This window comes from Lepisma saccharinum, chromosome 28 (genome assembly GCF_977018435.1).
Source record: "Lepisma saccharinum chromosome 28, izLepSacc3.1, whole genome shotgun sequence".
Lineage (NCBI taxonomy): Eukaryota > Metazoa > Arthropoda > Insecta > Zygentoma > Lepismatidae > Lepisma > Lepisma saccharinum.
Window position 1 is genome coordinate 40,213,230 of NC_139256.1, and position 24,077 is coordinate 40,237,306.

Sequence of the window (24,077 nt, forward strand, 5' to 3'; positions counted from 1 at the left end):
ACGTAACTTTTTGTACACTCCTGTTCAGATAAAGTGGCACATTCTTCAACTACTCAACCCTATAAGGTGTGCCACTTTTTTGAACAGGAGTGTACAAAAAGCAATAGACACACGAATCTTACACTGGGTATTAACTTTGTCTATGCGGATATTTTTTAAACATTAAACAAGAAAATCATGGCTCAGCATGAACGATCAGTATGCGGAAAAAAGCTGCTAAGGTGTAAAAAAGAAAATGTACGAAGTAAAAATAAACTTGTTGCAAAAACGTTCGATATGTATCGATTATCTCTGTGGGTATTTATCGAATTGATAAAATAACGATAAATCTTGAATTTTATGCATTACAGACGATTTTATGGGGTTAATTATTACATATTCGTAAAGAATGTTCTTTGGAAATTACGAGGTGTACTGGCAACATTGGTAGTGTCAGATTGCAGTACCGGGTGTGCCCGACATCTGGCTATGTTTTCAATGACCAGTTGAAAGAAGAGAGTTGGATAAATTTCAAATATTTTATTTTATCTGGCCATTGGTTGCTGTAGCTAATGTAGTCTTTCAAACGGTACAGTTAAATATCTACATGGAGGGATTTTTTGTACCAATGCCATTGCCAGCGCTGAGGCTGATCAGGGAAGCATTTTTTTAAAAATGAAAGTGTAACCATCCAATTCGGTGCGTTCGAAAATACCATGCAATAGTCCACAGAAGCCATCAGTGTATAATTAGAAGCTTTTGAGCACAGTAGAGACACAAACACTACATTTTTTGACAGAAGAATAAATGTTGTGAATGAGCGTGATCGTTTAAAAAATCTCTTGCAAACATTGAAAGCGAAGGGGACTCTTATCAAGAAATGACATGAGTTTGCGAAGACCGAGAAATACCGGGTGATCCGTTTGAGATGTCAGAAAAGTAAACCTTTATACACAAGAGGTTAATGTACGTATCTCCGAGCAGCTTGTTGTAATATAAGCAGAAAGGATGCAAGTTTCGAATGAGGGGAGGTTTACATACTGCAGCCACATGACGGCGCTACTGTGCATGGTAACAAAGGTAGTGATCACGTCACAACAGCGCACACAGTAGCCTCGTCTAATTCGCTGCACTTTTTGACTCGCTTTGACTCTGTTGGTTGCACGGTGCAACACAGTCGTCTTAGTTCGTTGATTTTGAGTCAAGTAGTGTATTTGGTGTCTGCACTACCTCTCGGACCGGTGTATGGTCACGTGGTGCGTGCTAACTAATCAAATGACCGTTTAAAGTAGCAGACAGGCATTTGCTGAATCTTCTGAACTTGAACACCACTTTCCGTCTAGTTTTTTAACGTAATTTCCTTGCACACCTGCATTGCACAGTGTGTCAAGAAGTGCAGCCAACTAGACGGGGTTATTATGTCGTATGGGATGCGAAATTTTCGAGTATTACATGCATGCTACTGCCCAGATACGTACATTATCCTCTTGTGTATAAAGGTTTACTTTTCTGACATCTCAAACGGATCACCCGGTACTACTTTTCACCTTCAAATAGCCACTTTCGTTTTGAACGTAGAAATACCTGAAATATTCTTGTTCTGGAGCTGCTTCCTCAAGGATTAATGTCACCGCACGTCACTGATATAAGGTGTCTTGCACGAAGGGTGCAACCAGTCATTGAACCCTCTATCGCAAGATTTGTGAATTCATAAGAAACAGATATTTTTTTTTTATATATATAAATGGTGTGCAAACTGTACTCCATCAAGACACTGTGCAGAGTCTAGAGCGAAGGGAAGTTGCGAAGGAAAGAAGTATGACCAAGAGGAATCGCCATGGCAACATAACTTCTTGCCTCTTGCCAGCAAGTGGTATTTCAAGCTCGGCCGAAAAGAGCAGCGAATGCCGTTTTATGCAGATTGCTGAATTGGAAAACGAGGAAGGGTGCAATAAAAACCTTAGTTATGGCCGCTGGTTCCAGAAACTTGGGTTGCTCGTTCTGCGTATAAAATAAGCCTGGTTTGGTTGCCTCGTCGGAAGACTGAGTTTGGGAGGTCATAAATCGCAATGGAAGCCCTTCCCCCCTTTCCCCCTGAAGTTTTTAACAGTAGCATACGAAATTTTCCTCGGTACTCCATTAATTTCTATGGGAAAGAAGAGGAGGAGGGGTGGATATTGGTGGCCGTCCAGAAATGCTTTATATAGTTTGCTTGTCTTCAGGAATGTCCCTCCCCCCACGGATCAGATGATGCAAATTCCAAGTTCTCCCCCTCCTTAAGCAAAGTTAATCTTATCAAATCTGTCAAGTTCATTCTCTTGGTCGGATGAGAATATCTACGCATGATAAATGGCTCGATTTAAAATTAGAAGTTTCCCTGATAACACACCTCTTCCCGAAAACGTACCAGTCGCTAAATCACAAGTCATTACGAACAATATTTATCTAATCTTGGTCTCGCTGCTGCTGGAAAAAGTTAACAATGATCCATGTTTGAGTTCTCGCGATTTCGGGGCTATGCTTTCTGAAAAGTATGAGAGAAACGAGTGGAAATTTTGATCAATGAGTTTTATCATCAATCACTGTGCGAATTAAGGTTTTAGCTTTAGAGGGATGCACACTCAGGCGTATTTGTAATTTCATTTTGGGAGGTAGGAATTTTATACAGGTTACCAGTAAGTAAATTAAAGTATTGCCTTGCGAACCTAGGGCATTAAATCTTGTGATAACATTTACACATAATTTAGAAACTGTGTATTTTCATTCTAAGAATACCAAAACTCATAACACAAAAAGAGCTATCGAATTACTACACCGAAAACTTCCACCAAATTCATATTGACAAGTTTTACAAGTACGCTCATTCAAACTACAGCAACATATTGAGTAATGCTATTTAATAATACTAATGTCATGCATTAGACAACACATTCCCCATTGAGGATTCTTTGTTTCACTTCAGAATTTACCGCACAGTTAAAACATGTTCCAATACTCCCAATATATTACATTCTCTTTTTGTTTCCCCACACAAAAGTTGTCTATTTGTGTGATTCAACTTGAGGCCAGGGTTGTTAAAGGTTTAGGAACCCATATATTCTAATGGGTTCTATTGGCTTCCTCTGCAGGACCGGAACCTTTTTTCTCGCACAATTTAAATTCGGTCCAAGTTGCGTATTGTTACATTGAAAAAAGGTTCCTGGATCGTATTTTAATTGTTCCTGAGAGGTTCCTGGACCGAATTTAAATTCATTCTGGATAAAAGATTCCTGGACCGTATTTAAATTCATCCGCATAAAAGGTTCCTGGACCGTATGTAAATTGATTCGGAAAAAGGTTCCTGGATCGAATTGAAAGGCTTTAAATATGAAAAGGTCTGGAACTCATTTACGTTTGCTGATTTTCTCTCCCAGTCCCGGATTGAATTTATTTACAATTCCTGGACCAGGGTTGACAGATCGAAAGTTGCCTTCTAAAAATGTCCGCGAATACGTTTTACATTAGAATGTCGCACTGCGGTTGTAGAAAACTTAGCGCAGAAAATAAATCAAAACGCTGTTGTTCTCTCCTTGGCCAGGTTCAAAAACTGTCTTGTCGAAGAATTACTGTACATAACGCAATGGACTATATTACTGTGGCGTCACATTATATCACAACAGAGACGGGCAGTGCTGCTACAACCAAGTGAAGGAGCGCGCGCGATAGAATGGGGCTACATGGGGCAACGTGACTGCTTCGTTTGCGTTTCGCCCATTTCTACCTTGTACCTTAGATTCTCGAGACAGCCAGCACCTGGATTAGTCTTTCATGCTCGCAAGTGGATAATTGTTTATCGTCAGGTCCGTATTCGATCCAAGTTGCGTTTTGTTTCATTTCAATGCGGAACTTGGACCCGATTTAAACTGATTCGAAAAAAAAAAAAGGTTCCTGGACCGTATTTAAATTGATCCTGGAAAAAAGGTTCCTGGACCGAATTGAAATACCTTACAGATAAAAAAGGTTCTTTACGGTACAGAACCCATTAACGCTTACTGATTTTTTTATCCTGGACCGGAATTGAATTGAATTAAAATTCCTGGACCTTGAACAACCCTGCTTGAGGCAATACTTGAAACTACGTTCCTTCATAGGAATGAAGAGAGGCAATGTAGCACAACCACACAGAATATGGCTATTTCTATACCCTGTTTTAGAAATATCTGTAGAGCAACACAAAGATCGATGTGTTCAATCACGTTGACACATGTATGTGATTGCAGTTCCTTTCCAATCTATCGACATATTGTTACGATTGAACTCTTGCTCTTGTTTTCTCAGGTATTGAGATTGTCGGTTGTTGCTTCCATTGAAGGAATGTGTTGTTGCGTTTTTAAGTCTTTATCTTCTGACAGAAAGTTGTGCAAGCACCTACTGCCATTTACAGAAGTTAGTCATAAAGGGGCACTCTCTCACGGAACCTGTTTTTTCTTAGGATTGTGTCATTGTTTTCTCTGTAACCTCATGCTTGTTTACAACAGGAACCAGGATCTTTCAGTTTTACCATATGCCAGAGGGTCTTGCTTAGGTATAAAGTAGACTGAATTCAGTACTTCTCAGCAAAGAAAACCTGATCAGATTTTACAAATTAAGATATAAAAACATTTCTGCGAATATAAACATACTTATATTTGAGCCATAAGATAAAACTTGATGACTTTCACTTTTAATTAGTGTGCAAGCGAAAGTTGGAAGATATTTTATTGGTGGTAAATGCAAATACACAGTGATTTGCCATTTTTGTTTCTGTAGACAGTAAGCCTTGCGACCTCTTCACTTTTGATAAACATCTATATTTCTGACCTGAAAAATGACACAAAATTATTTCAACTAAAACACTTGATATTTATTATTATTATTAGTAGTAATTACCTAAAGTCGTAGCATTTAAGAATACAAAATCAAACTCGAAGAGTTTCTGCTGAAGCAACAGTGCCAGCAGATCAGTGGGTCATACTAGAAGTAAATCGACACCGAAGCCAACGATTTAATATTTGTTTTTATAATTGTATAATTTTATTACTATTTTTACATTATTTTTACTTAAATGTAGGCTTCAGTATATTTGTTTTGCATTGGTTTTCTCTATTCGTGTTTTTCAAATTTCCACTTCATTTTTTAAGTTGCAGGTAGTGTATTAAGCCTGCATTTAAAAACATATCTTATGTGAAATTCTTTGTTTTTCCTTTAGTTTATCTTAATTGTTTCTTTGTACATATACGTATATCTTTGTTATATATGCTCTCAACCATGTATCTATAAGATTCAGGTGGTAGACCAGCTTATGGTTGGACCTCCCATGTAAATAAAGGGATTATTGTTATATTAGCACAGTAAGGTGAAAGGTTGGTGCTGGATTTGATATTTAGGGAATGAACTAGACGTCATAGACATGATAGTGAACCATTCCTGTTACATTACACATGTGACAGACAAATTCTAGAGCAGATAGTAATGCACCACTGCGATCATTTTACGCTGACTATAGGTGGATTCATGTGACGTCAGGATGCGCACAGCCGCCATGTTTGCGGCCAATTGCATTTGTCGTTCGCAAGGAAATATCTATGTAGCGTTAGTTACATCTGCACCAACTGTGGGTTTGTTTTAAATCGCGAATGTCTGTGTTAGTAACTTCCGCCCGCTAGAATTTCCTATGCTTACAAGAACTGTCTTCAATCATGGCCACAATGCAACAGTTTGTGACGTAGGTGAAACACACACCTATTGAGTGTGCATGCAGAACTTGATGGGAAAATGAAACATTGGTGCTCTTTCTTTTGTAATACAGAATTATTTCATGTAATTGTCTTAGTCACAGGAAGGACTTCAGGCATTGAGTTGAAGAAAGATTTCTAAATTTATCTCGGGCGATCACGAGGTGATCCGCCATTGAAGGAATTTGCTCCGAGAATTAACACGTACCTCGCAATGCATTTCAGCAGCTTGGCATCGTGATAGACCAATTCTCATGACGTAAGACAGGTCCTCTAGCAGCCAACAGTTTTTTCATTTCCAGTGAGGAATTGTGCGTTGAATTTTAACGGCGTGAAGCGAAGTAACGAATGTGGGGAACATGACGGAAGCCGGCGAGAAGGCTGGAAATTGACCGTTTTTGTAAATGGTTCAGCCGGAGGAGTCACGGTCACAGCTCGTTGAGGTCAGCTCTCAAACCAAAGTTCATATTTTTGCTGCGTTACGACACCGTGCGTTGGTTGCTCCACTCAAGTTGCCTGAATGGTGGTTATCAAGTGTGGGAAGAAGTGTTTGAAGAATAGAAGGAAGTGAAGTGTACGTGTCCAGCATTCAGGTCCAGTGTGAAGAGCAAGCTGAATGTACTTATGTTTTGTCCACAACTTTTCTTGTGGGGCAGCAGGGACGATTCTGAGAGACGGGTGTGAACTTTGTACTATGTATGTCGCTTATGTCGTGAGGTGAAAATAAATCTTCAAAGCGCCAGAGTCATGAAATATCCAGAAAGTACACATTCATATCTTTCTGTCCACTTTACTTTTACATTTCAGTATTTTAGTTCACTTGTTGTTTTTGTACATTCTTTCCAATTTCCTCTTCTCTTTCGTTCCCTCCCCCCCCCCCTCAACTGGGGAGAGTAAATGTTCATTCATGCAGAGGATTACATGGATAAATGTATTCTGGCGTCTCTCGTGATTAATCTGTCTCTGCTCTTGGTCCCTCAAATTTCATGTGTGTGTGTGTGTGTGTGTGTACACACGCACATACATACATACTTCCCGTTACTCAAATACTTTTTAAGAAGGCCTCCTTGATGCCGTAACGGTTACGTCGTCGCCTTGTACTCAAGGGATCCCGGGTTAGATACCCGATGGAAGCACATAGTGGTTCGGATCCCACTTTAAACTGTAGGTCCAGTCCCGATTAGCCTGTCTGTGCATAAAGTGGACTTAAAACCAATTCAAGCTTACTATAAATTTTATTCTTGTAACTTAATTTCTTGAGTATTAAACAAGATAAGAAATGTGTGTTGGTGAAGCACTGACGTGCTTATTTCCTCTGTTGCAGGGTCTGACCCACTGCGGCCATGACCACTGACATCAGTGTGGTCCGGTGGGACCCCAGCATCCCGCAGGAGGACATAGCGTTGCTGGAGGAGTACGAGTATGACGGAGGCAATTCTTCTTCCAGACTTTTCGAACGATCGAGGATAAAAGCACTAGCAGGTGAGTAGGCAATAAAAGACAATTTTTCTTATACATGCACCTCAGTATAGTGTCATAATAGTTAGACCCTCGATTTTTATGTAATATCAAAGTACAAAATATGTACATAAATATGTAATAATAATTGACAATATGTAGGTAAATATGTAGTATCAAAGTATATGTAATATTATATTAATCTAGTATCCCAGCAATTTCAAGAATTTGCTACATATTTATTTTATTTGAACATATTCAACTTAATTTTAAGGACATAAGTTGTTCAAATTAAAATTTGTATCAAATATCCAATGTATAAACTCAAAAAAGCACCGCAACGTGTACATATTTACGAAGCCAATTTTGTCACACATTAATTACTTTTAACATCGCAAATTATTGTATAATATGCAACTTTCGAAACAAATTGTAAATAATAAAAAAACACGTACAGGAAGAACAATCTAATGAAAACACACAGCTACTTTTATACAAGGGAACAAATTGTGTAACTCGCTATAGCTTTCTTGTCCAACGATCCAAAGTTTCTTGGTGTTTCGCCTAAATCTAAAAGCGAAACAAAAATATATAACCAGCATCTTTTGATAAATAACAACAGTTCCCGTAATGTATTGGTCTGGTCTTGTCTGTCTTTCGACTTCGCAGTCAATTGTAGGTGACCGTAAGCACTAAGCATCTCATTGATAAGAAAATATAACATCACGTGAGCTACAAATTTTCTTCATCATATTTCAAGAGATCGAAAACGTAGGAAAAAGTACAGAAATATGTTTTATGTAAAAGTAAATTAGCAAATATGTAATATCCTGGCAAATATGTAACCTAAAACCTGTGCAAAATCATGTCAGTTATACAACTTATATAATTCGTTGACATTTTCCTTTTCGAGGTATGTACGTATCTGGAAAGGAATAAATATGTAATTTAATTGCAGACAAATCCGAGCTCTATAATAGAAGAGCACTATATCACCAAAATACAAAAGGCATTAGATTCCTTCGCATTCCTTTGTAATTTTATGCTATGTCTAGTCCTCTTGCTATTTTTTTTCTTTTTTGTGACAAATTGTCCGTGTCATGGCTATGCGTACTTACGTACTTAACGAAGCTGTTAAACTACTTATTTTGCATTATCTTAAAATTGATTACGTAGGCTACATGGGTGGGCTGTTTCGTGGTGCCCTCCCATGGTGACATAAATGAGTTTGTTTACTCTGTGAGGTCATCTCCAGTTTACAATGAAATATTTCCCAGGCAAACCCGTTATTACGGTTGTTCACGTACCGTGCCTACGCCCTCCTCTTTAAGCCAGGGAGGTTAGGCTCTTAGTATAGGTCGACTTTTTGTTTTGTTGTTCGAAGTAAAGTAACAAATATGCTACTGTACGTTAATTAGTACGTTGACATATGCAAGTTAATTCCTTATCGTACCACGTTCTATTGTATTGTAAGAACAGATAATAATTATTTAAAGAGTGTGCATAGCGTCGTCGCCTTGTAATCAACGGTCCCGGGTTCGGTACCCGGTTGATACACATAGTAGTTCAGATCCCACTTTAAACTGTAGGTCCAGTCCTGATTAGCCTTACTGTGCATAAAGTGGACTTAAAACACAAACTCAAACAAACAAATTAGTGTACACAAGCTCGTTAGTTTCCTGGTTTGCAAATTGTTGGTAAATGATGACAATGTTTAACCATGTTTTTAGCTTTTTGAGGCCTTTTATTTTTACTGTGTATCTGAAGAAGTCATTTTTAATGTCTTCTTGCCCTTTTAATGTGTTGTATGGGTCGCTTTGCAATCTTGCACTTTTAACCAACTCAAGAGGGCTCTACATCACCCCATTTTAAAACTAAGGTAAGGATTTTAGATAGGGGGATTTACCCCGTATATATTGAAGGGTGTAAAATGACATAGTGTGCTGATACACACAAAAAAATGAAGTTGTAGTGGAAGTAGTTTGAATTGTAACAGTGGTAGAAGGGATTCTTGCTGTATTTAGATATCGTTTTCTTAAAACTAATTGTTTAGCAGCATGTGGTTATAACATAAAAACAATGGTTGTGATAATCAAAGATATACTTTATTGCTGTATTTTTCTCTTTAACAAAACTGCTGATTGTTTTAAACAGCGGCGTTCACTATGACACACCGTCAGGGATACCAGCTGAAACCTTATACTGAAACAGAAGACTGATCCAGCTGTTCGTGTGATGGTACGCGAAATAGTCGTGGCTTACAGCATTTCAGCTGAGTCGGGCCGTGGCTTACCTATAAAAATTATAGACATTCAATCAAATATTATTGTTATGATAATGCTAGAGCTGTTCAAATTAACAATATTTCACCCAATAAAAATTGTAACATCTTTAATGAAAGACATTATTCCTCAGGGCATTTCCGCTGAGTCCGTGGCTGCAGAGCAGTTCACTAGTATTTGTGCTCCGTCACATATTTACGTCGTTACTATTAGTCTAGAGGTGAGCATGCTTCGTGAAATAACTTGCATAATAATATTAATGTCCGGAAAGGGATTTTATGTAAGTTTTGCTTCCAACTTCGTCGCAGTACTTCCACCTCCAAGTTCGATCAATGAACAGACTGACTTCCTCCCCCAACGGAAACATGCATGGATTGTTACACACGCGGGAGGCTCATCGATCATGAGTCTTCGCGAGCATTAGGAATGCGGAATATTCACTGATGCGAAAGGTCCCTTACCTTAAGGTAAGACATGCTGTTGCACTAAAGCAGTTGATACCCATAAATTATAACTGTGCTCGATAATCCGTGATTATAGGTTTCACCTCGTAGTGAAAGAAAATATAGGCTTAGATTCCTGTGGTTTGTTTTGGCAACGTAACGTCCTTGCATCTTTGTAGTTGCATTCTCGAAGCATTAGTGGCCAGAGGTGTGTAAATCAACCTCACTCGCGACTCGCCCTCTGGATGGTGAATACATCTGTCCGTGGCTACACAGAGAAATCAAAATGTGTTGACCCCTGTAACGCTTTATTGTGCATAAGTTGCAAATTATGAACTTATGGGCAAGGTGGATTGATTTAAATGAAGATTTAAATCTGGTGATTTTTTTTAAACAAATCACTTATTTGAATCACTTTAAAGAAATAATGTACATAAGGATTTCGTAGATATCAGAATCAATTTTGGCGAAAGTACATTAATCTTGTAATCATTTAATGGTGCTTGTTAGCTTCTAAGAAAGGAAACAAATATATGTACTAATGGGGTGAACCTTATACGAAAGGAAAGCAATGTCTAAACTGTAAACACACTTAAATTTCTCTTGATTTAAAATTCAATAATTGTTATAGGCAAAAATAGCAAACATTTTGTGTAGAATAATATACAAAATACTAATCATGTTACACCGTAAATAGTGCCATTGTCATTAAACTTTAAATAAACATGGCAGCTGATATTTTGCAAATTCATAAAAAAATTGTCGGCTACAAAGACTATAAGAAATATTTTAAGTTACAATTATATAGTACATCGAAAATATTTTATTTTCACTTGGAAGAAAAGATACTGAAAGCATTATAGTTTCATTAACACTCAACAAATATTTCCGTAGTAGGTTCATATGTACAGTATCAGAAACAGAAAAAATGTATATTTACATTTTAAAGGGCCGTTTACCAGAAATAGCCTTTCTATTTTTTTAAAAAATGTATCTGTGTGTATGGTGCTAAAAACCATACAAGCAATTTTGAGCCAGTTTTAAAAATAAAAAAAGATTTAAATAAAAAAAATCATCAAATGATTTCTTTACTAAAAATCCTGATTTTTTTTTTATCCACCCTGCTTATGGGGCATGATGTATCAGAGTACACACAGAAATTTATACGAAAGGTACTTTTTATCAGCTGCTGCTGTTTGTGATGCACTAAAATTAGTGGCGGCGATTAGGGGGGCGAGGGGGCTGTTGCTAATACTTATCTACAAAGGGAAATAAACTGGCTTTGCCCCGCCCTCCCCGTTTTGGCACCTTCCCCCCTCCTCCCGGTTTCGGAACCCAATCGCCGCCACTGACTAATATGAATCAATTGAAATCGGATAGGATCATTTCAAAATTACATGTTAAACTTTGTCAATTGATGCTCCTAAATTCAATCGACGTCGATATGATGTATTTTGAGTTTAGTTTGTACGATTTCAGATGTTCGAACCCTGGTCAGGGTATAAATGTTTGCCCAATCATCAATTTCATCAGTTCATCGTCGCAATTTACGCGGTAGGTACAAAAGCGACGAAAAATAAAACGAAATAAAAAGTTTTCTCTTGTCCATGAATAGCTTTCTTGTTACAAAAACTGACATTGGGAGTCGGAAAGGGGAGTACAGTGGGATCCATGAGTATTACCGTGCAAATTGTCCATGACTATTTTCATTAATTTTTCTCTTGCATCCTATGTGTTTTTAAGCGACGGATTTTTATGTATGCTGGTGCAGAAGTTGTCAATATTTGTTTTGAGTTTTCTTTAAATTCTTGAAGCTCTTATTGGGTCAAATAAAGAGCACGAACATGGCGATGGACAATTTGCAGGGTAATACTCATGGATCCCACTGTACATAACCGTACATAACATGGAAACTAATATTGTATACGATTTTTTTTCTTGTTTGTGGCCCATAGTTTCATTTCTTCCCTTTGACATCGTCACAGCTACTTGGTTTTATTTTGATACGAAGTTTATTTTTGCATATTTAATTTAATTGTATTAGTAGTTGTCCTTTAGTTGCGGCGAAACGCACGTGCATCTTGACTCCGTTCAATAAAAATCTGTATAAAATCTGTTTCGCAATGTGAATTGACAAGGATAATTGATTTTAAAAACAGATGCAAAGAACTTCAAAACAAGATCAATATTGTATCTGTAGGACTATCCAATACTAAGTAAAAGTTGTTTCGCAAAATTAATAAGAACTGTTTTTCGACAATTTTTTTTAAAATCTGAAAATTAAGAATTATTTCGAATCTTTCTGCCTGCACCGTTCTTAAATTTCACCACGATCGGATCACCCTTTTTTTATTTATAGAATCTCGGAGAGCGATCGTTTACAAAACTAAAAATAGTGCACATTTTTGTTGTTCTCACGACGATAAAAATCGAAGGCATACTTGAAAAAAAAAATTGGTTAGCATAGATTAACGCAGAATTGAATAAGTTAAATTTTGATGTAACTCGATTTTATGTACGTTAATTTGTAATTGGAGTCTAAACTCTAGTATCTATATTTTTTTAATCTGTCAGTAGTGGAGAATGTCACCTAGCCTGCTGCAGTGAAGCCCAAGAAAACATTTGCATTATCAGGATGTTACCAGTTCTATGCGACGCAAGTGGTTCCGCGTTCGAATCCCGGGCCTTGGGCATGGGTGTTCATTGTTGTCCCTTCACCAATCGCATATCATCATCCTCATGTTCGCGATTAGCCAAAAGTGGCAGAAGTGCGAATTAAAATAAACCAAGTTTATCAATCAGTTCTATGCCGGCAGTTAGATCATGTGTTGAATTCTAGATATTTAAAAAAAATTATGATAGCAAACTGAAAGGTCACCGATATCAGCAATGGTCACAAGCAACTCTATTCGACGAAACCAGACTCTCATAAGTTAATCCTTTTTTTGCTTTTGAAATTTGTTGTTTCAACAAACCTGCCGTGCAATATCGCGCCTGACACTGCCGAGGATGTGTCGTGTCACACGGTACTTCGAACAAAGCCTCTGCAATGAAATGGTTAGTTATTGCTAGAGGCACATATTTTTGGTAAATAAAAAAGCTAAATTTCGGTACAATTGGGTTCAAAAGCGGTAAATAAAATAAAATTTCTGTGTTGCAGCAGTGAATAATCACATCAAAAGTGCTATATAAAATGACATTTTGGTTTTAAAATTGTGAATATAATCCTAAATTTGATTTAAAACTGTACTTATCCCACAAAATAAACTTATCCCTTCTAATAGCACATTTATGTAGTTAACAGGGTATTAAGTTTATTCCTGTGTAAAGGGGTCCATTTTTGCTTCTCATATATTTACAGCAGAATTAATAAATTCTCCGTGAATTGCATAAGTCACAGGATACTTCAGAAAGTGTCGCGTCGGTATATAAACAGTAAATTTCGTGTTTAAGAGTATATTTCCCATTTTGCAGTTCATTTCGCATTATTTCGTGACAAAACTGTAGAAAAATGCATCTCACACCTTTCAGAAACATGAAAAATGAACATTACAGAATGTTATTTCACATTTCGTGTTTTCGTCAAAAAGTAAATTTGCATGCCTCTCGTTATTGCACAATGATTCCGATCTCACCGTTAACTGTAGGTCCAGTCCCTATTAGCCTATCTTGATGGACTTATTTTATCTCTTTTTCTCCTCTCTTCAGCTCTTTCTCGTCTCCCTTGTCACCTCTGTGTGTGAGCGAAAGAGGGAGGGAGAGGGTGAAATACATTTTGGGTCAGTGAATTGATTTATTTCAAGGTGGATTAATTGAAATCAGGTTGATTTAAATCATTTTAAATAAATAATTTATAGAATAATGTACATAAGGATTTTGTAGATATCAGAATCACTTTTAGTGAAAGGATTAATCTCGTACTCATTTAGTAGTGTTCATTAGGCTCTAAGAAAGGAAAAGCAAGGAAACAAAAAATATATGCACTGATGGGATGAATTTCATACGAAAGCAAATGTAATATGTAAACTGTAAACACACGTAAATTTTTCTCGATTTAAAATTCAATAATTTTTATAGGCATGAATAGCAAACATTTTGTGTAGAAAAATATACAAAACACTAATCATGTAAAACCGTAAATAGTGTCATTACTATTAAACTGTATATAAACATGGCAGATGACATTTTTTTAAAAATGCCAAAATTCAGCTACAAAGATTTAAAAAATTATTTTAAGTTACAATTATATAGAGTACATCCAGAATGTTTTATTTTACTGGCAGAAAAGTTACGAAATTATGTATGTTTCATTAGCACAGTCAGCAAAAACATTTCCATAGTAGGTTCATATATACAGTATCAGAAATCGATAAATTAATATTTACATATATTTTTTTGGTTTATTATAATTTGCTTTAATCCAACTGTTCAAATATTTTACAGAACCTTTACTAGAAACAGCCTTTCTATAAAATACCTTTAAAGCAATGTTAAGCGTGTTTTCATAGATTTAAATTTTTAATAATAAAAAATCAAAAACTATTTTTTATTCATTCTGGTTTATTTTACTTAGCTTATCTGCCATTTTTGACTAATCGCGAAGATAAGGATGAAATTGATGAAGGGACACTTGCACCCATGCCGGTACTCTAACCCGGGACCCCTGGTGTCGGCCAGTAATGTATGCACACACACACGCGCGCGCAACACCCCCGTCATACTATTCCCAACAATTACGGAAATTCTTTGAGGCCCCATTTGCGGTCATTGTGGCACTTAATTTTAGCCTCTTTCACAACTAAAATTACATTACACTCCCCAGGTGAAAAGGATTCGGCGTGATCATTACGGACGGTTTTGGTACCTAAACCAGCCTACGCAGAGAATGTGGCAACTTTGAACTCGTCTGCAGCATGATGCTGTTCACAATTTGAACCGTTATGTCACCCAGCCCAGTTTGGCTTTAATTTTTGTCGCACTGCGTTAAGTATAGACCGAGGTCGATAGTTTTCGGCGCTGCATGTTTAAAAATAAAGTGCATTATCTTAGGGTGTATTGGTGTCATCGTTTCCCTCGCGAATTTTCCGCCTTGGAGCGGCACTTGTGAAATGTCACGACCCGAGGCTGGTTTTGTCTCCCGCCTGCGAGATGACATTTCGGATCCATTAGCCGGAGGACGCGAGCAGGAAGAGTTCATTACGAGAGCAAGGGGTGGGTGATTGTTGCCAGAGGACTTTTTTTTTCTTTTTTCGTTTTAGCGGATGCATCAGTTTGTTCTGCGAGGAGTGGGGAGAATATGGGGGAGGCTGGGGGCTTACCTACAGTTCATCGACGCGTCCAAGAAATTGTCAGTTGCTAAATATTAGCAGGGCGGAGATTGGAATCCTAGTGCTTGCAGTCTCGTGCCCGGTAGGATTTTTTAATCTTAAATTATTCACGCTTAAAACAAAAAGAATCTCGTTTAAATTGTCTTAAGAGTAATTCCTGAGACGTAGGGCGACCTAATAGCCTCCATACATGTTGTTGCAGTCTGTTCATCACTTCACGCTGCATCATTCAGTTCTTCACTCTGCCGCCAAGTACGAGGTATAATTAAAGTCCTGATTCGAACGCCAGTTCTGTATCTTTGACATAGCTCGAGAGGAAGCCGAGCGGACGCGTATCTGGTTTCGAGCCAGCGCCTGTTTTTGTGAGAGGCGGTGTTGCCACTTTTACCTGCAGTGTTTAGACATCCAACACGAACTGCGACGACGTTATGCTCCCAAGATCTCCACATTGCATAAAAAATAGCATGACACTATTTGCACAACCGAGCAAATATAACCGCAACATCGCGTTGTGAAATCTCTAAAGAAACTGAATTGGGAACATTTCATTTACTCCACGTTGACTTGACAAGTACTGTCAGTTCCTAAAACGTTGTACGCTATTGGTGGGAAAGGTTTTAAGGGAGGGTATACTGGGCTCCACATCGACTTGATATATGGTTGTCGAGGAGAAACTGATCGTTCGAACTTTCTTTGAAGTAAAGTACGTTCCGATCAGGACTTGAACCATACACTCCCTGAGCATGTGCTTAGGATTCGTTCTTTCAGATGACGTGTGTCCTGAAGGTTCTCCTGGTGGACAGTTCTCTTCAGAAAGCCACACAAAAAGAAAAACTTCTTAGATCTGGTGACCGTGCAGGCCAGTCAAAGGCACCACGTCGTCCAATCCAGGAATGCGAAAACTGGAAATCGATCCAACCGACCACGATGGCATCGTGTTATTACTATGTATGGAGACTTATTTGTCAGCCTGTATAATTTAACCAATAGTATGGAAATGCCTATCAAAATATGGCGAATTGCCCATCTAAGGGGCTCATATAATTCACACCTACGAATGCCCTCTCCAATGCACTGTGGTACGAAAGCAGATATGTGGTCTCGGCCATATTGTAGAGGCGACATAATAAACACCACATTTCAGTTGCTTTTAACATAAAACATCAGATGTTGAGTGATTCCCAGAGCCACTTTGTGAGGGAACATTGTCAAATATTTTCACCTGAGAATACCCACCCCGAGAATCGAACCAGTCTCCTGCGACATTCAGGTTGGACCACTGCAGCTGTGACGCACGCTTTTACAAGCGATATCGGGTGGGGCCACGCAGAGGGTGTGCGTGGCGATCAACCAATGGCAAAAGTGCAACGTTGTACAGTTAGGAGACTGCGGCGGTTCATCATAAGATGGGAAAAGACATTTTGAACCTGACTGTCCAAATCCCATGAATTTCCGTCGCCTACAGCTGGAGTTATCGTTCCTTGAAGAAACAAGGGAAACACCTTTCATTTCCTTCAGCCTGTTTTTTTTTCGTTGCCACCGTGTTGACGCATCTGAGTTGTTGTGTCTAGGGAAAACTGTGGGTGTTAAATTCGCCTCGATATAAACAATGACCCTTCTTCATTGTTCTGGGCGTTCTCGAACATTGAAAGCCTGGGTCAGTTTGAGTTCAGCGTTTTCGTAACAAGGCTGGTGTAAAATTATTCGCGCATCGTTCACTCGTGCGCCACAAAGAACAGTTTCTGAAAGGATTAAATACAGGCCTTTCGTTCGATAGTGTGTTCCGTCCGCGTGTTCTTTTTATTTTAAATAATGTCACTCTCAAAACGTAGCACCAGTAGAACAGGCACCAAGGGTGCAAAATCTAATCATTAACCTCCAGGAGAGTGATTCGAAAATGAGTGAAATCAGTAACACGGAGACCCATGGGCGTCCGGGAGGGGGTTCAAGGGAGGGCCGTGGCCCCCCTGGAAAATGAAAGTCAACCAAAAATTATATATTTTTGACATATAATTTCATTACAGCCACAATAATATGTTAATTATTGCATGAATATGATATTCAAATTTAAGCAATTGTTTTGAGGGAACAACACTATTATGAAGGAAAATGTGCCTTGTTTGCCCCCCTGGAAAAAAGCACCTTTCTTGCCCCCTCCCTGGAAAAACTCCTGCGGACGTCCATGCGGAGACCGAGGAAGACGCCGAGAGCGGTGATGAATAAATAAATACCTTCAAGCTTCTTTCAGGTATGGGTTTTTCGTATATGCTACAGTGATATATTCAGGCGCGGCTCGTGCATAATTTTCCTGGGGGTTCACCAAAATTATGCAAAGTGGACTTATCTAAACCTTTTGAGACACTACACGCTTTGGTTCGTAGAGATAGTACTGGGAAAATTATCAAATTTTGGCCGGTAGATTACTGACAAAGTTAATTTGCTTTATGTTCAGAAAACAGTGACAGCACCAAGGAGTGTGTGTGTGTAGAGGGCGATCATTTTAATTTAAGATTTTCGTATGGTATTGTATTTAGGGGTATCTCAGAATTCAGAAAATATTCTCGCCTCAATTTTGCCTCTTCCACTCTTGCCAACTCTTTTCTGGTCCCACCACTGGCAAATAGACTATATTATTGGAACTGGATCCTGAACCTACAGTTAAAAATACAAATCTCTGCCTGCTAAAATGAGTATGTATCAGTAATCGAACTCAAGACCCCTTGATTACAAGATAATTCTTATATAACTATTCGAAAGTATATCGCTAAATCAAAGCGATTAGATTCTATTCTATGCAATATGTTAACTTCTCGCACAGCAACAACTACACTCCTTCCAATACACAATCCACCTCACTTCACTCAACGTATCACTATGCCATATATATTTCAATCACCAGCCATGCACTTCAAAACAAACTAACAAGTATGGAGACAATGACACGTAACAAAGTTAAATGCGCGCGTCCCTTCGAACACCCTCTCGCGCTAGAGTATAACTGATCGCACGAAACCCAAAAAACTTTTTGGTCGTCTTCTGACGGAAGTGCGAAATGCCTTCATTGTTAGGTTAGGCTTGAATAAATAGCAAATATTACATTTTTGCTCAAGCACGGTAAGCCCCGAAAATTGAGTGTATATATTCTAAGACAACTAAACCTAAAAAGGCTAACATGTCAACGAAAGCATTTAGTCTGACGTAAGAAGACCAAAAGGTTGTTTAAGTCTTGTCCGATAAGCAACCCCTCGCCCTCGCGCTATTTTTGACTTTTCGGCTCCTTCCACCTGAAGTGTTTCCATCTTAAAGATGAAAACTCTGAATGTGTAAAGTAAGAATCACGAACCTTCCGACCCTCTGTAAACAACCGTATCACTTCGAGTAACGTATCACTCCGCGCCAGCTGTTCGTGAATGGTGCGGCCATCATATGCTGCTCACTCGCAACCTTTAATTTTACGTAACATGGAAAAACGTATTCTTATTTTAACTGATAATCTACACATTGAAGTATAATAAATTTTCTACAAGTGATTAAATACGTGTTCTTGTTCAAGAATGAACATATTTTTCTACGCCAAAAGTCACATTTATCTGACACTGGGTTAACAGATCCCCCTTCCCCCCTCCTCTCTCAGTATGACAGAGCCAACGTTATACAAGAGAGTGAGAGATTCGTTTCAGTAAATTCAAGCCTTTATTGCCCAACATTGTTGACATGTAGAGTATTGTTTTCTCCTTTGTGCAACAAATATACCGCCAGTTTTAGCAGAAGCTAAACAAAGATAAGCCGGGGAATAAAAAGAGATTGTTTATCTTTCTCTCGGTTTCTCATGCACAAGAAGGCGATAATAAGCGCATTATTTACGCACGTCTCATGCAAGTAATGTATTTTCTTACCTTGATTCAGCAGTTCCTTTTTGAACTTGAGGCATTTTCGGCGCTAGACATCCTGTCAGAGTACGGTCTGTCAAATTTGCTTCCCAAAAAAGGAACTCAACGTGGCACAAGAGGCGATTTAACGCCGACTGCTAAAATTGGGAAGATCGTCACAATCATCACTATCAACATCTTCCCCACAGTGCACAGGACGGCTGTTTGATTGAAAGAATATGAAAACACCTCGCGTTGTATTGCGCTTATCTCAAAATCGGTGTACTTGTTTATACGAGCAACAACGTGTTTTTTTCGCGGGACTCACAACTTGACCGGTCGTTTTCCTTTCTTTCACCGCACCGAAAATACAAAGACGCAGACACACAATTACACTTGGACACCAACTTCACTGCTTGCTCAGGATAGCTCCGACACAACGTCACATAAACGTTAAGAACAACCTGCTTCTTGCCACTTTTCAAACGACTGTATTTCCGAATGACTACTCTGAAAACACGGGAGACCTTCCTGCACGCATGGAAGTCGCCATGTTCGAAACTGGCGCTATTTTCTTGCTGTACACGTGATCGATTGTAATTTATACAATAATCACGTATTATTATTATAAACAGAAACCTTTAATGAAAATATATTTTAAAATGTATAATCCAATGTAATTTACACGTTTCTCTTCCATTAGCGTACTTTCATAGAACGGACTACATGATGCGGAAGAAATCCGTTATTAGGCTGTTGCCAACCTCAATACTTCTCACTAAGTCAAGTGCAGAAAACGGAAGTGGTATGTCGAATGTCGGCATATGATAGTGCGATTTCACATTGTCAGTGACGATCCTCCGGGATGGGGGAGGGGGTGGGACGCAGGAGTCTATCTATAATTCAGAGGTGTTCACCATCCGGATGGTGACATCCTCACACTCCGGAATACTTTTGTGGGTAAAGGAGGGCAGGCCGTAGGGTGAGGGAGGTTGATTTAAAATGAACACCTCTCAACAAGAGAGAAGAAAAATGTGACAATATTTAAAAATTCACCCGCAAATATGCATTTTATTTTATATGTAGCGTACAATAAAATGTGACTGCCTCAAAATATTTCTGTATTCTACAGTCTTCTTTCCCCACTTTTATGCTTCTCTAAGTTGCCGTTTTAGTTTCCCTTGGTGTCTTTCTGCATAATCCATCATTTTTGAACGGGATAAAAAGGACATACGAGTGTGTTTTTGGATGAAGTAACTTTAGATATGTTGAAGTACACTCTGGAGGATACTGGAATGTGTGACATTGAGGTGTAGATCGACCACGCTGTGACACGCACATTTGTCATTAGTTAGGAGATGATGAGGGATAGGTGATATTTGAATTCCAAATTAGTTAGCCGTCCCCGTGACGGAGTGGTTAGCACATCGGGCTACGACGCCAGGGGTCTCGGGTTCGAATCGTGGCCTGGGCATGAATATTTGTGAATGTCCATTCATCGATTTCATCATATCATCATCACTCATCCCCATCTTCGCAAATTAGCCATACGTGGCACAAGAGGGGAAGTCAAATAAAGCAAATCAATCAAATGAAGTGAGTTAGTTTCATTATTTTATCTAATTAATAATTATTAATTTAGTCAATCAAATCATATGTATTAGCTTACGTGCATTTTTAAATTTAGCATTGCTTTTCTTCCACTTTTGGCTAATCCCGACGATGAGAATGAGTGATCGTCAGATGAAATTGATGAAGGGACACTCACAAATAACACCCATGCCGGGATTCGAGCCAGGGAACTTCGGTGATGAGTCTGAAAATCGGCCACCAGGCAAGATGTACATTTTTTCTTTTTTTTACATACATTCAATAACTTTCAACAGGTCATCAGTGATACACTGCTTATTCCGCATCTGTTGACAAATGGAAATGTTTTTACACCTTGTAGGCTATGTGGATTATTTTTTTTCCATAAGTTTGCAACACTGTTAGGGTACACGTGCTTTTGTTTACAGAAGGTCTGAAGTTCTATGATTCTCACTTTAGGCAAGTTGTTTTCTATCATATTTATCTTATTTGTCCCATCATCTTTACTTCTAGCTTTCGTTTGGGGTCACCTCTACATTTGTATTACACCCTCTTCATTAATCTAATAAGTCTTGTAAAATATAAATAATACAATGAGAATGCCAAATGAATTCAAATTGAAACACATAGTGCAACACTGGAAGAGAGAAGAGCGTGGTTGACTCCAGCTCGCTGGTGATCCTACGAACTGCGCATGTCCGTTTTGACGAGACGACCTTCCTGGAGTAGCCGACTGCATGTATTTTCGCCATATGTACGAGTCGAGCTTCTGCTAGCCGTCTAATGCTTTAGCATGGTGGGGGTTGCCTTGGGGAGGTTCAGCGGAGGCTTTGCACGAAACGGAACTAGAGGGGAGCTGAGTGGCTCTGGCCCGCGGTTTCTCCTTCTCACTAAGAGAATTTGGCACTCTACGCTTATGAACATCTCAGTTATTGTTTATTTTGTATATTACTGGGGGTTCACTGCACATTTGCGCTATACAGCCAACTGCGCCTGGATATATTATAATCCTGTGTAGAAATATTCACTATATTATTTCACTGTACTCATTTATACCGTGCATGAATTATCAAAAATAATGGACACATCGCGAATTTTCTGTCCTTCCCTTGCTCTAGCAGTTAGTTTGGCAACAGCGCAGTAGCACTGGCTGGGTATTGGCCGAACTCATGTTCCTTCTAAAAGCGTGCGCCGTATAATGTACAATCTAAATGAGATACTAAATTTATGTAAAGGTCTTGGGTAATCGTTTGACACTGTACCCATAACCGCTATTTCAGATTTCATGCCAGAACATTTCTTCCGCTTTTTAACCCTACTGAACACAATCATTCTTCAATGTAAACCACACGATTAGAACTTGGGGATTACTATTCGTTAGAAAATAGTTTGCCGTTTCCATCTCGTGGATTTATTATAGTAATTGTATAGGGGTTCCAACAAAAACATTTTTACTTTGTCAAGCAGGGATCGCATATGACATGGTCTGTTTCAGAGACCAACCTTTCGGTCTCGAAGACCAAGTTTTGTTTTCGTCTCGAAATACATTATACATAGTACACAACGTACATAGCATATCGCCGCACAAAATGTTCAACTTTTTTTCTGTATCTTTCTTTCAACGCTACAAAACCTCGAAAACTAAATTTTGTCCTTATTGTGTGCAACCACGCTGCACACGTTGTTACCACTAATGGATTAAAAATATAAGACGTTCACATGCAGCTAAATTAACCCATAAGTTCCAGATCATCATGTCTCTGCCTGCTTAGTGCTGTCATGCGTATATACTCCCACATACCGACCGATCATGTCACACAGTTGCTGGATTGGGAGGTTCCAAGCCGAAAAGGGGTGGGATTCGGGCCAATTGCGCTGATCTGTTTGGAGGAGTGTGGAATTACCCATACATGGGGTGTTTTCTCAAGTAACTTATGTTTGTGGAAACTGAAGGTAGTATTGATTCCCAGTTCCCAGTCTGTCGCTTTGTTCCTCCACAGTTGGCGTCTTTTTCTGTAACAGTGTTATGTTCAGATTTGTAATTACTAATTAGTCAGTACCTATCGTTAATGCAAAGCATAACGGCAAACAAAAACTATCATTCACAATTATTTGTTTCTTTGGTAAAAATGTTCCAAGTATCAAAGCACTGCCGGTTACAGCACCCCCTGGAGCCACAGAGAATGGTCGGACATGAACCTTATCACAGTGTAGTTGAATTACTGTTAACATCTGCAGAAGAAGAAACGTTCATTGTTGAAGATCCGAAGTCGGTTGGCTTTTGTTTCTTGGAGAAACAGAACTTTTGATTGGGATTAAATTTCACGGATCACAAACTCGTTCCGAGTAATTCACGTGGCTGAGCGTGTGAGAACTTTTGCAACTGCTGTTATTTTCCTTTGTTGGACTAATCGCAGATAATGGATTGTTTAAAATTTTGAATCGCAACTGTTTTGTGTTGGTACCGATAACTTGCTTTGTGCGCGCTTAGTGAATCAGCTCTGACGTCTTGCAAACCCCAGTCGGTTCGTGTGCATTTTTTTGTGTGCAGCAGCATCGTTGACCTTGTTGTAAGGAAGCAAATTGGCTGTGATCTGTGTGTGTTGGTCTTCGAATTTTGTGCTACTTGGAGATGATTAACATTTAGAAAGAATTATCGTAAACAATTCAGGCAGACCATCTGAGAAAGTCCAACATGCTTTTTCATTAATACTGAATATTATTTCATTACAGTAATGTGAAGAAATTTTTTTATGGGGTTATAAAGTTAATCATTTGCGTAATGAGAAAACACTTTCGATGAATTCCATTGTAAGGCGGCTTTGGAAATGTAATTAATATTAATGCAACTGTTTTATTGAGCATTTCCAGCATTCACCTACAGTAGTGCGAACTTACACACGTCTGCAAGATGTGGCCAACATGCCGAATGCTTTTCGGGGCGAAATTTAGCAAAGGCCAACCGCCCGATTCTTCACACTCGCAGTGATAAACAGGTTGAAGCAGATAACGTCATGGGAATTAGGATTGGTGATACAGTGTAGATTAATGAGTGCAAGCTGGTTGATTAGATATGAAACCCTGTACTTTTGTGAGGATCACGACGAAGGCAACTTGGAAGAGTTTTTGAGTACGTGCTTCCCGCAGTGGCACTGCTGTTAATATTTTTTTGACCAACAGTGACGCAAGATGTTTGCGGATTTTGTGCGCAGGTGGCGACAGATCGTGGCGGTGTTTTTGCTGTGTTGCGTTGTTAACTTGTAAGAATGTGTGTGCGGATCTAGAGTTTGTTTCACGCAACGTTATAGTTTTGTCGAGAGTGGAGCGGAAGCAAGTTCCTGTCCTTATCAACCTAGAGCGAGAGGAAGTTCTCAGC

The 24,077-nt window shown here is 38.8% G+C and overlaps 1 protein-coding gene across 14 annotated transcripts in view; it reads left to right on the top strand.

Moving 5' to 3' along the window:
- Window positions 1-24,077, top strand: part of beta-Spec (spectrin beta chain) — a 418,936-nt gene that overhangs the window by 281,670 nt on the left and 113,189 nt on the right. For all 14 annotated transcript variants that reach the window (XM_083113684.1, XM_083113683.1, XM_083113682.1 and 11 more), the window contains one exon: window positions 7,057-7,214. In XM_083113684.1, coding sequence (XP_082969810.1) covers window positions 7,076-7,214 — 139 coding nt within the window. In that variant the 5' untranslated portion in view covers window positions 7,057-7,075. The remainder of the gene's footprint in view (window positions 1-7,056; window positions 7,215-24,077) is intronic.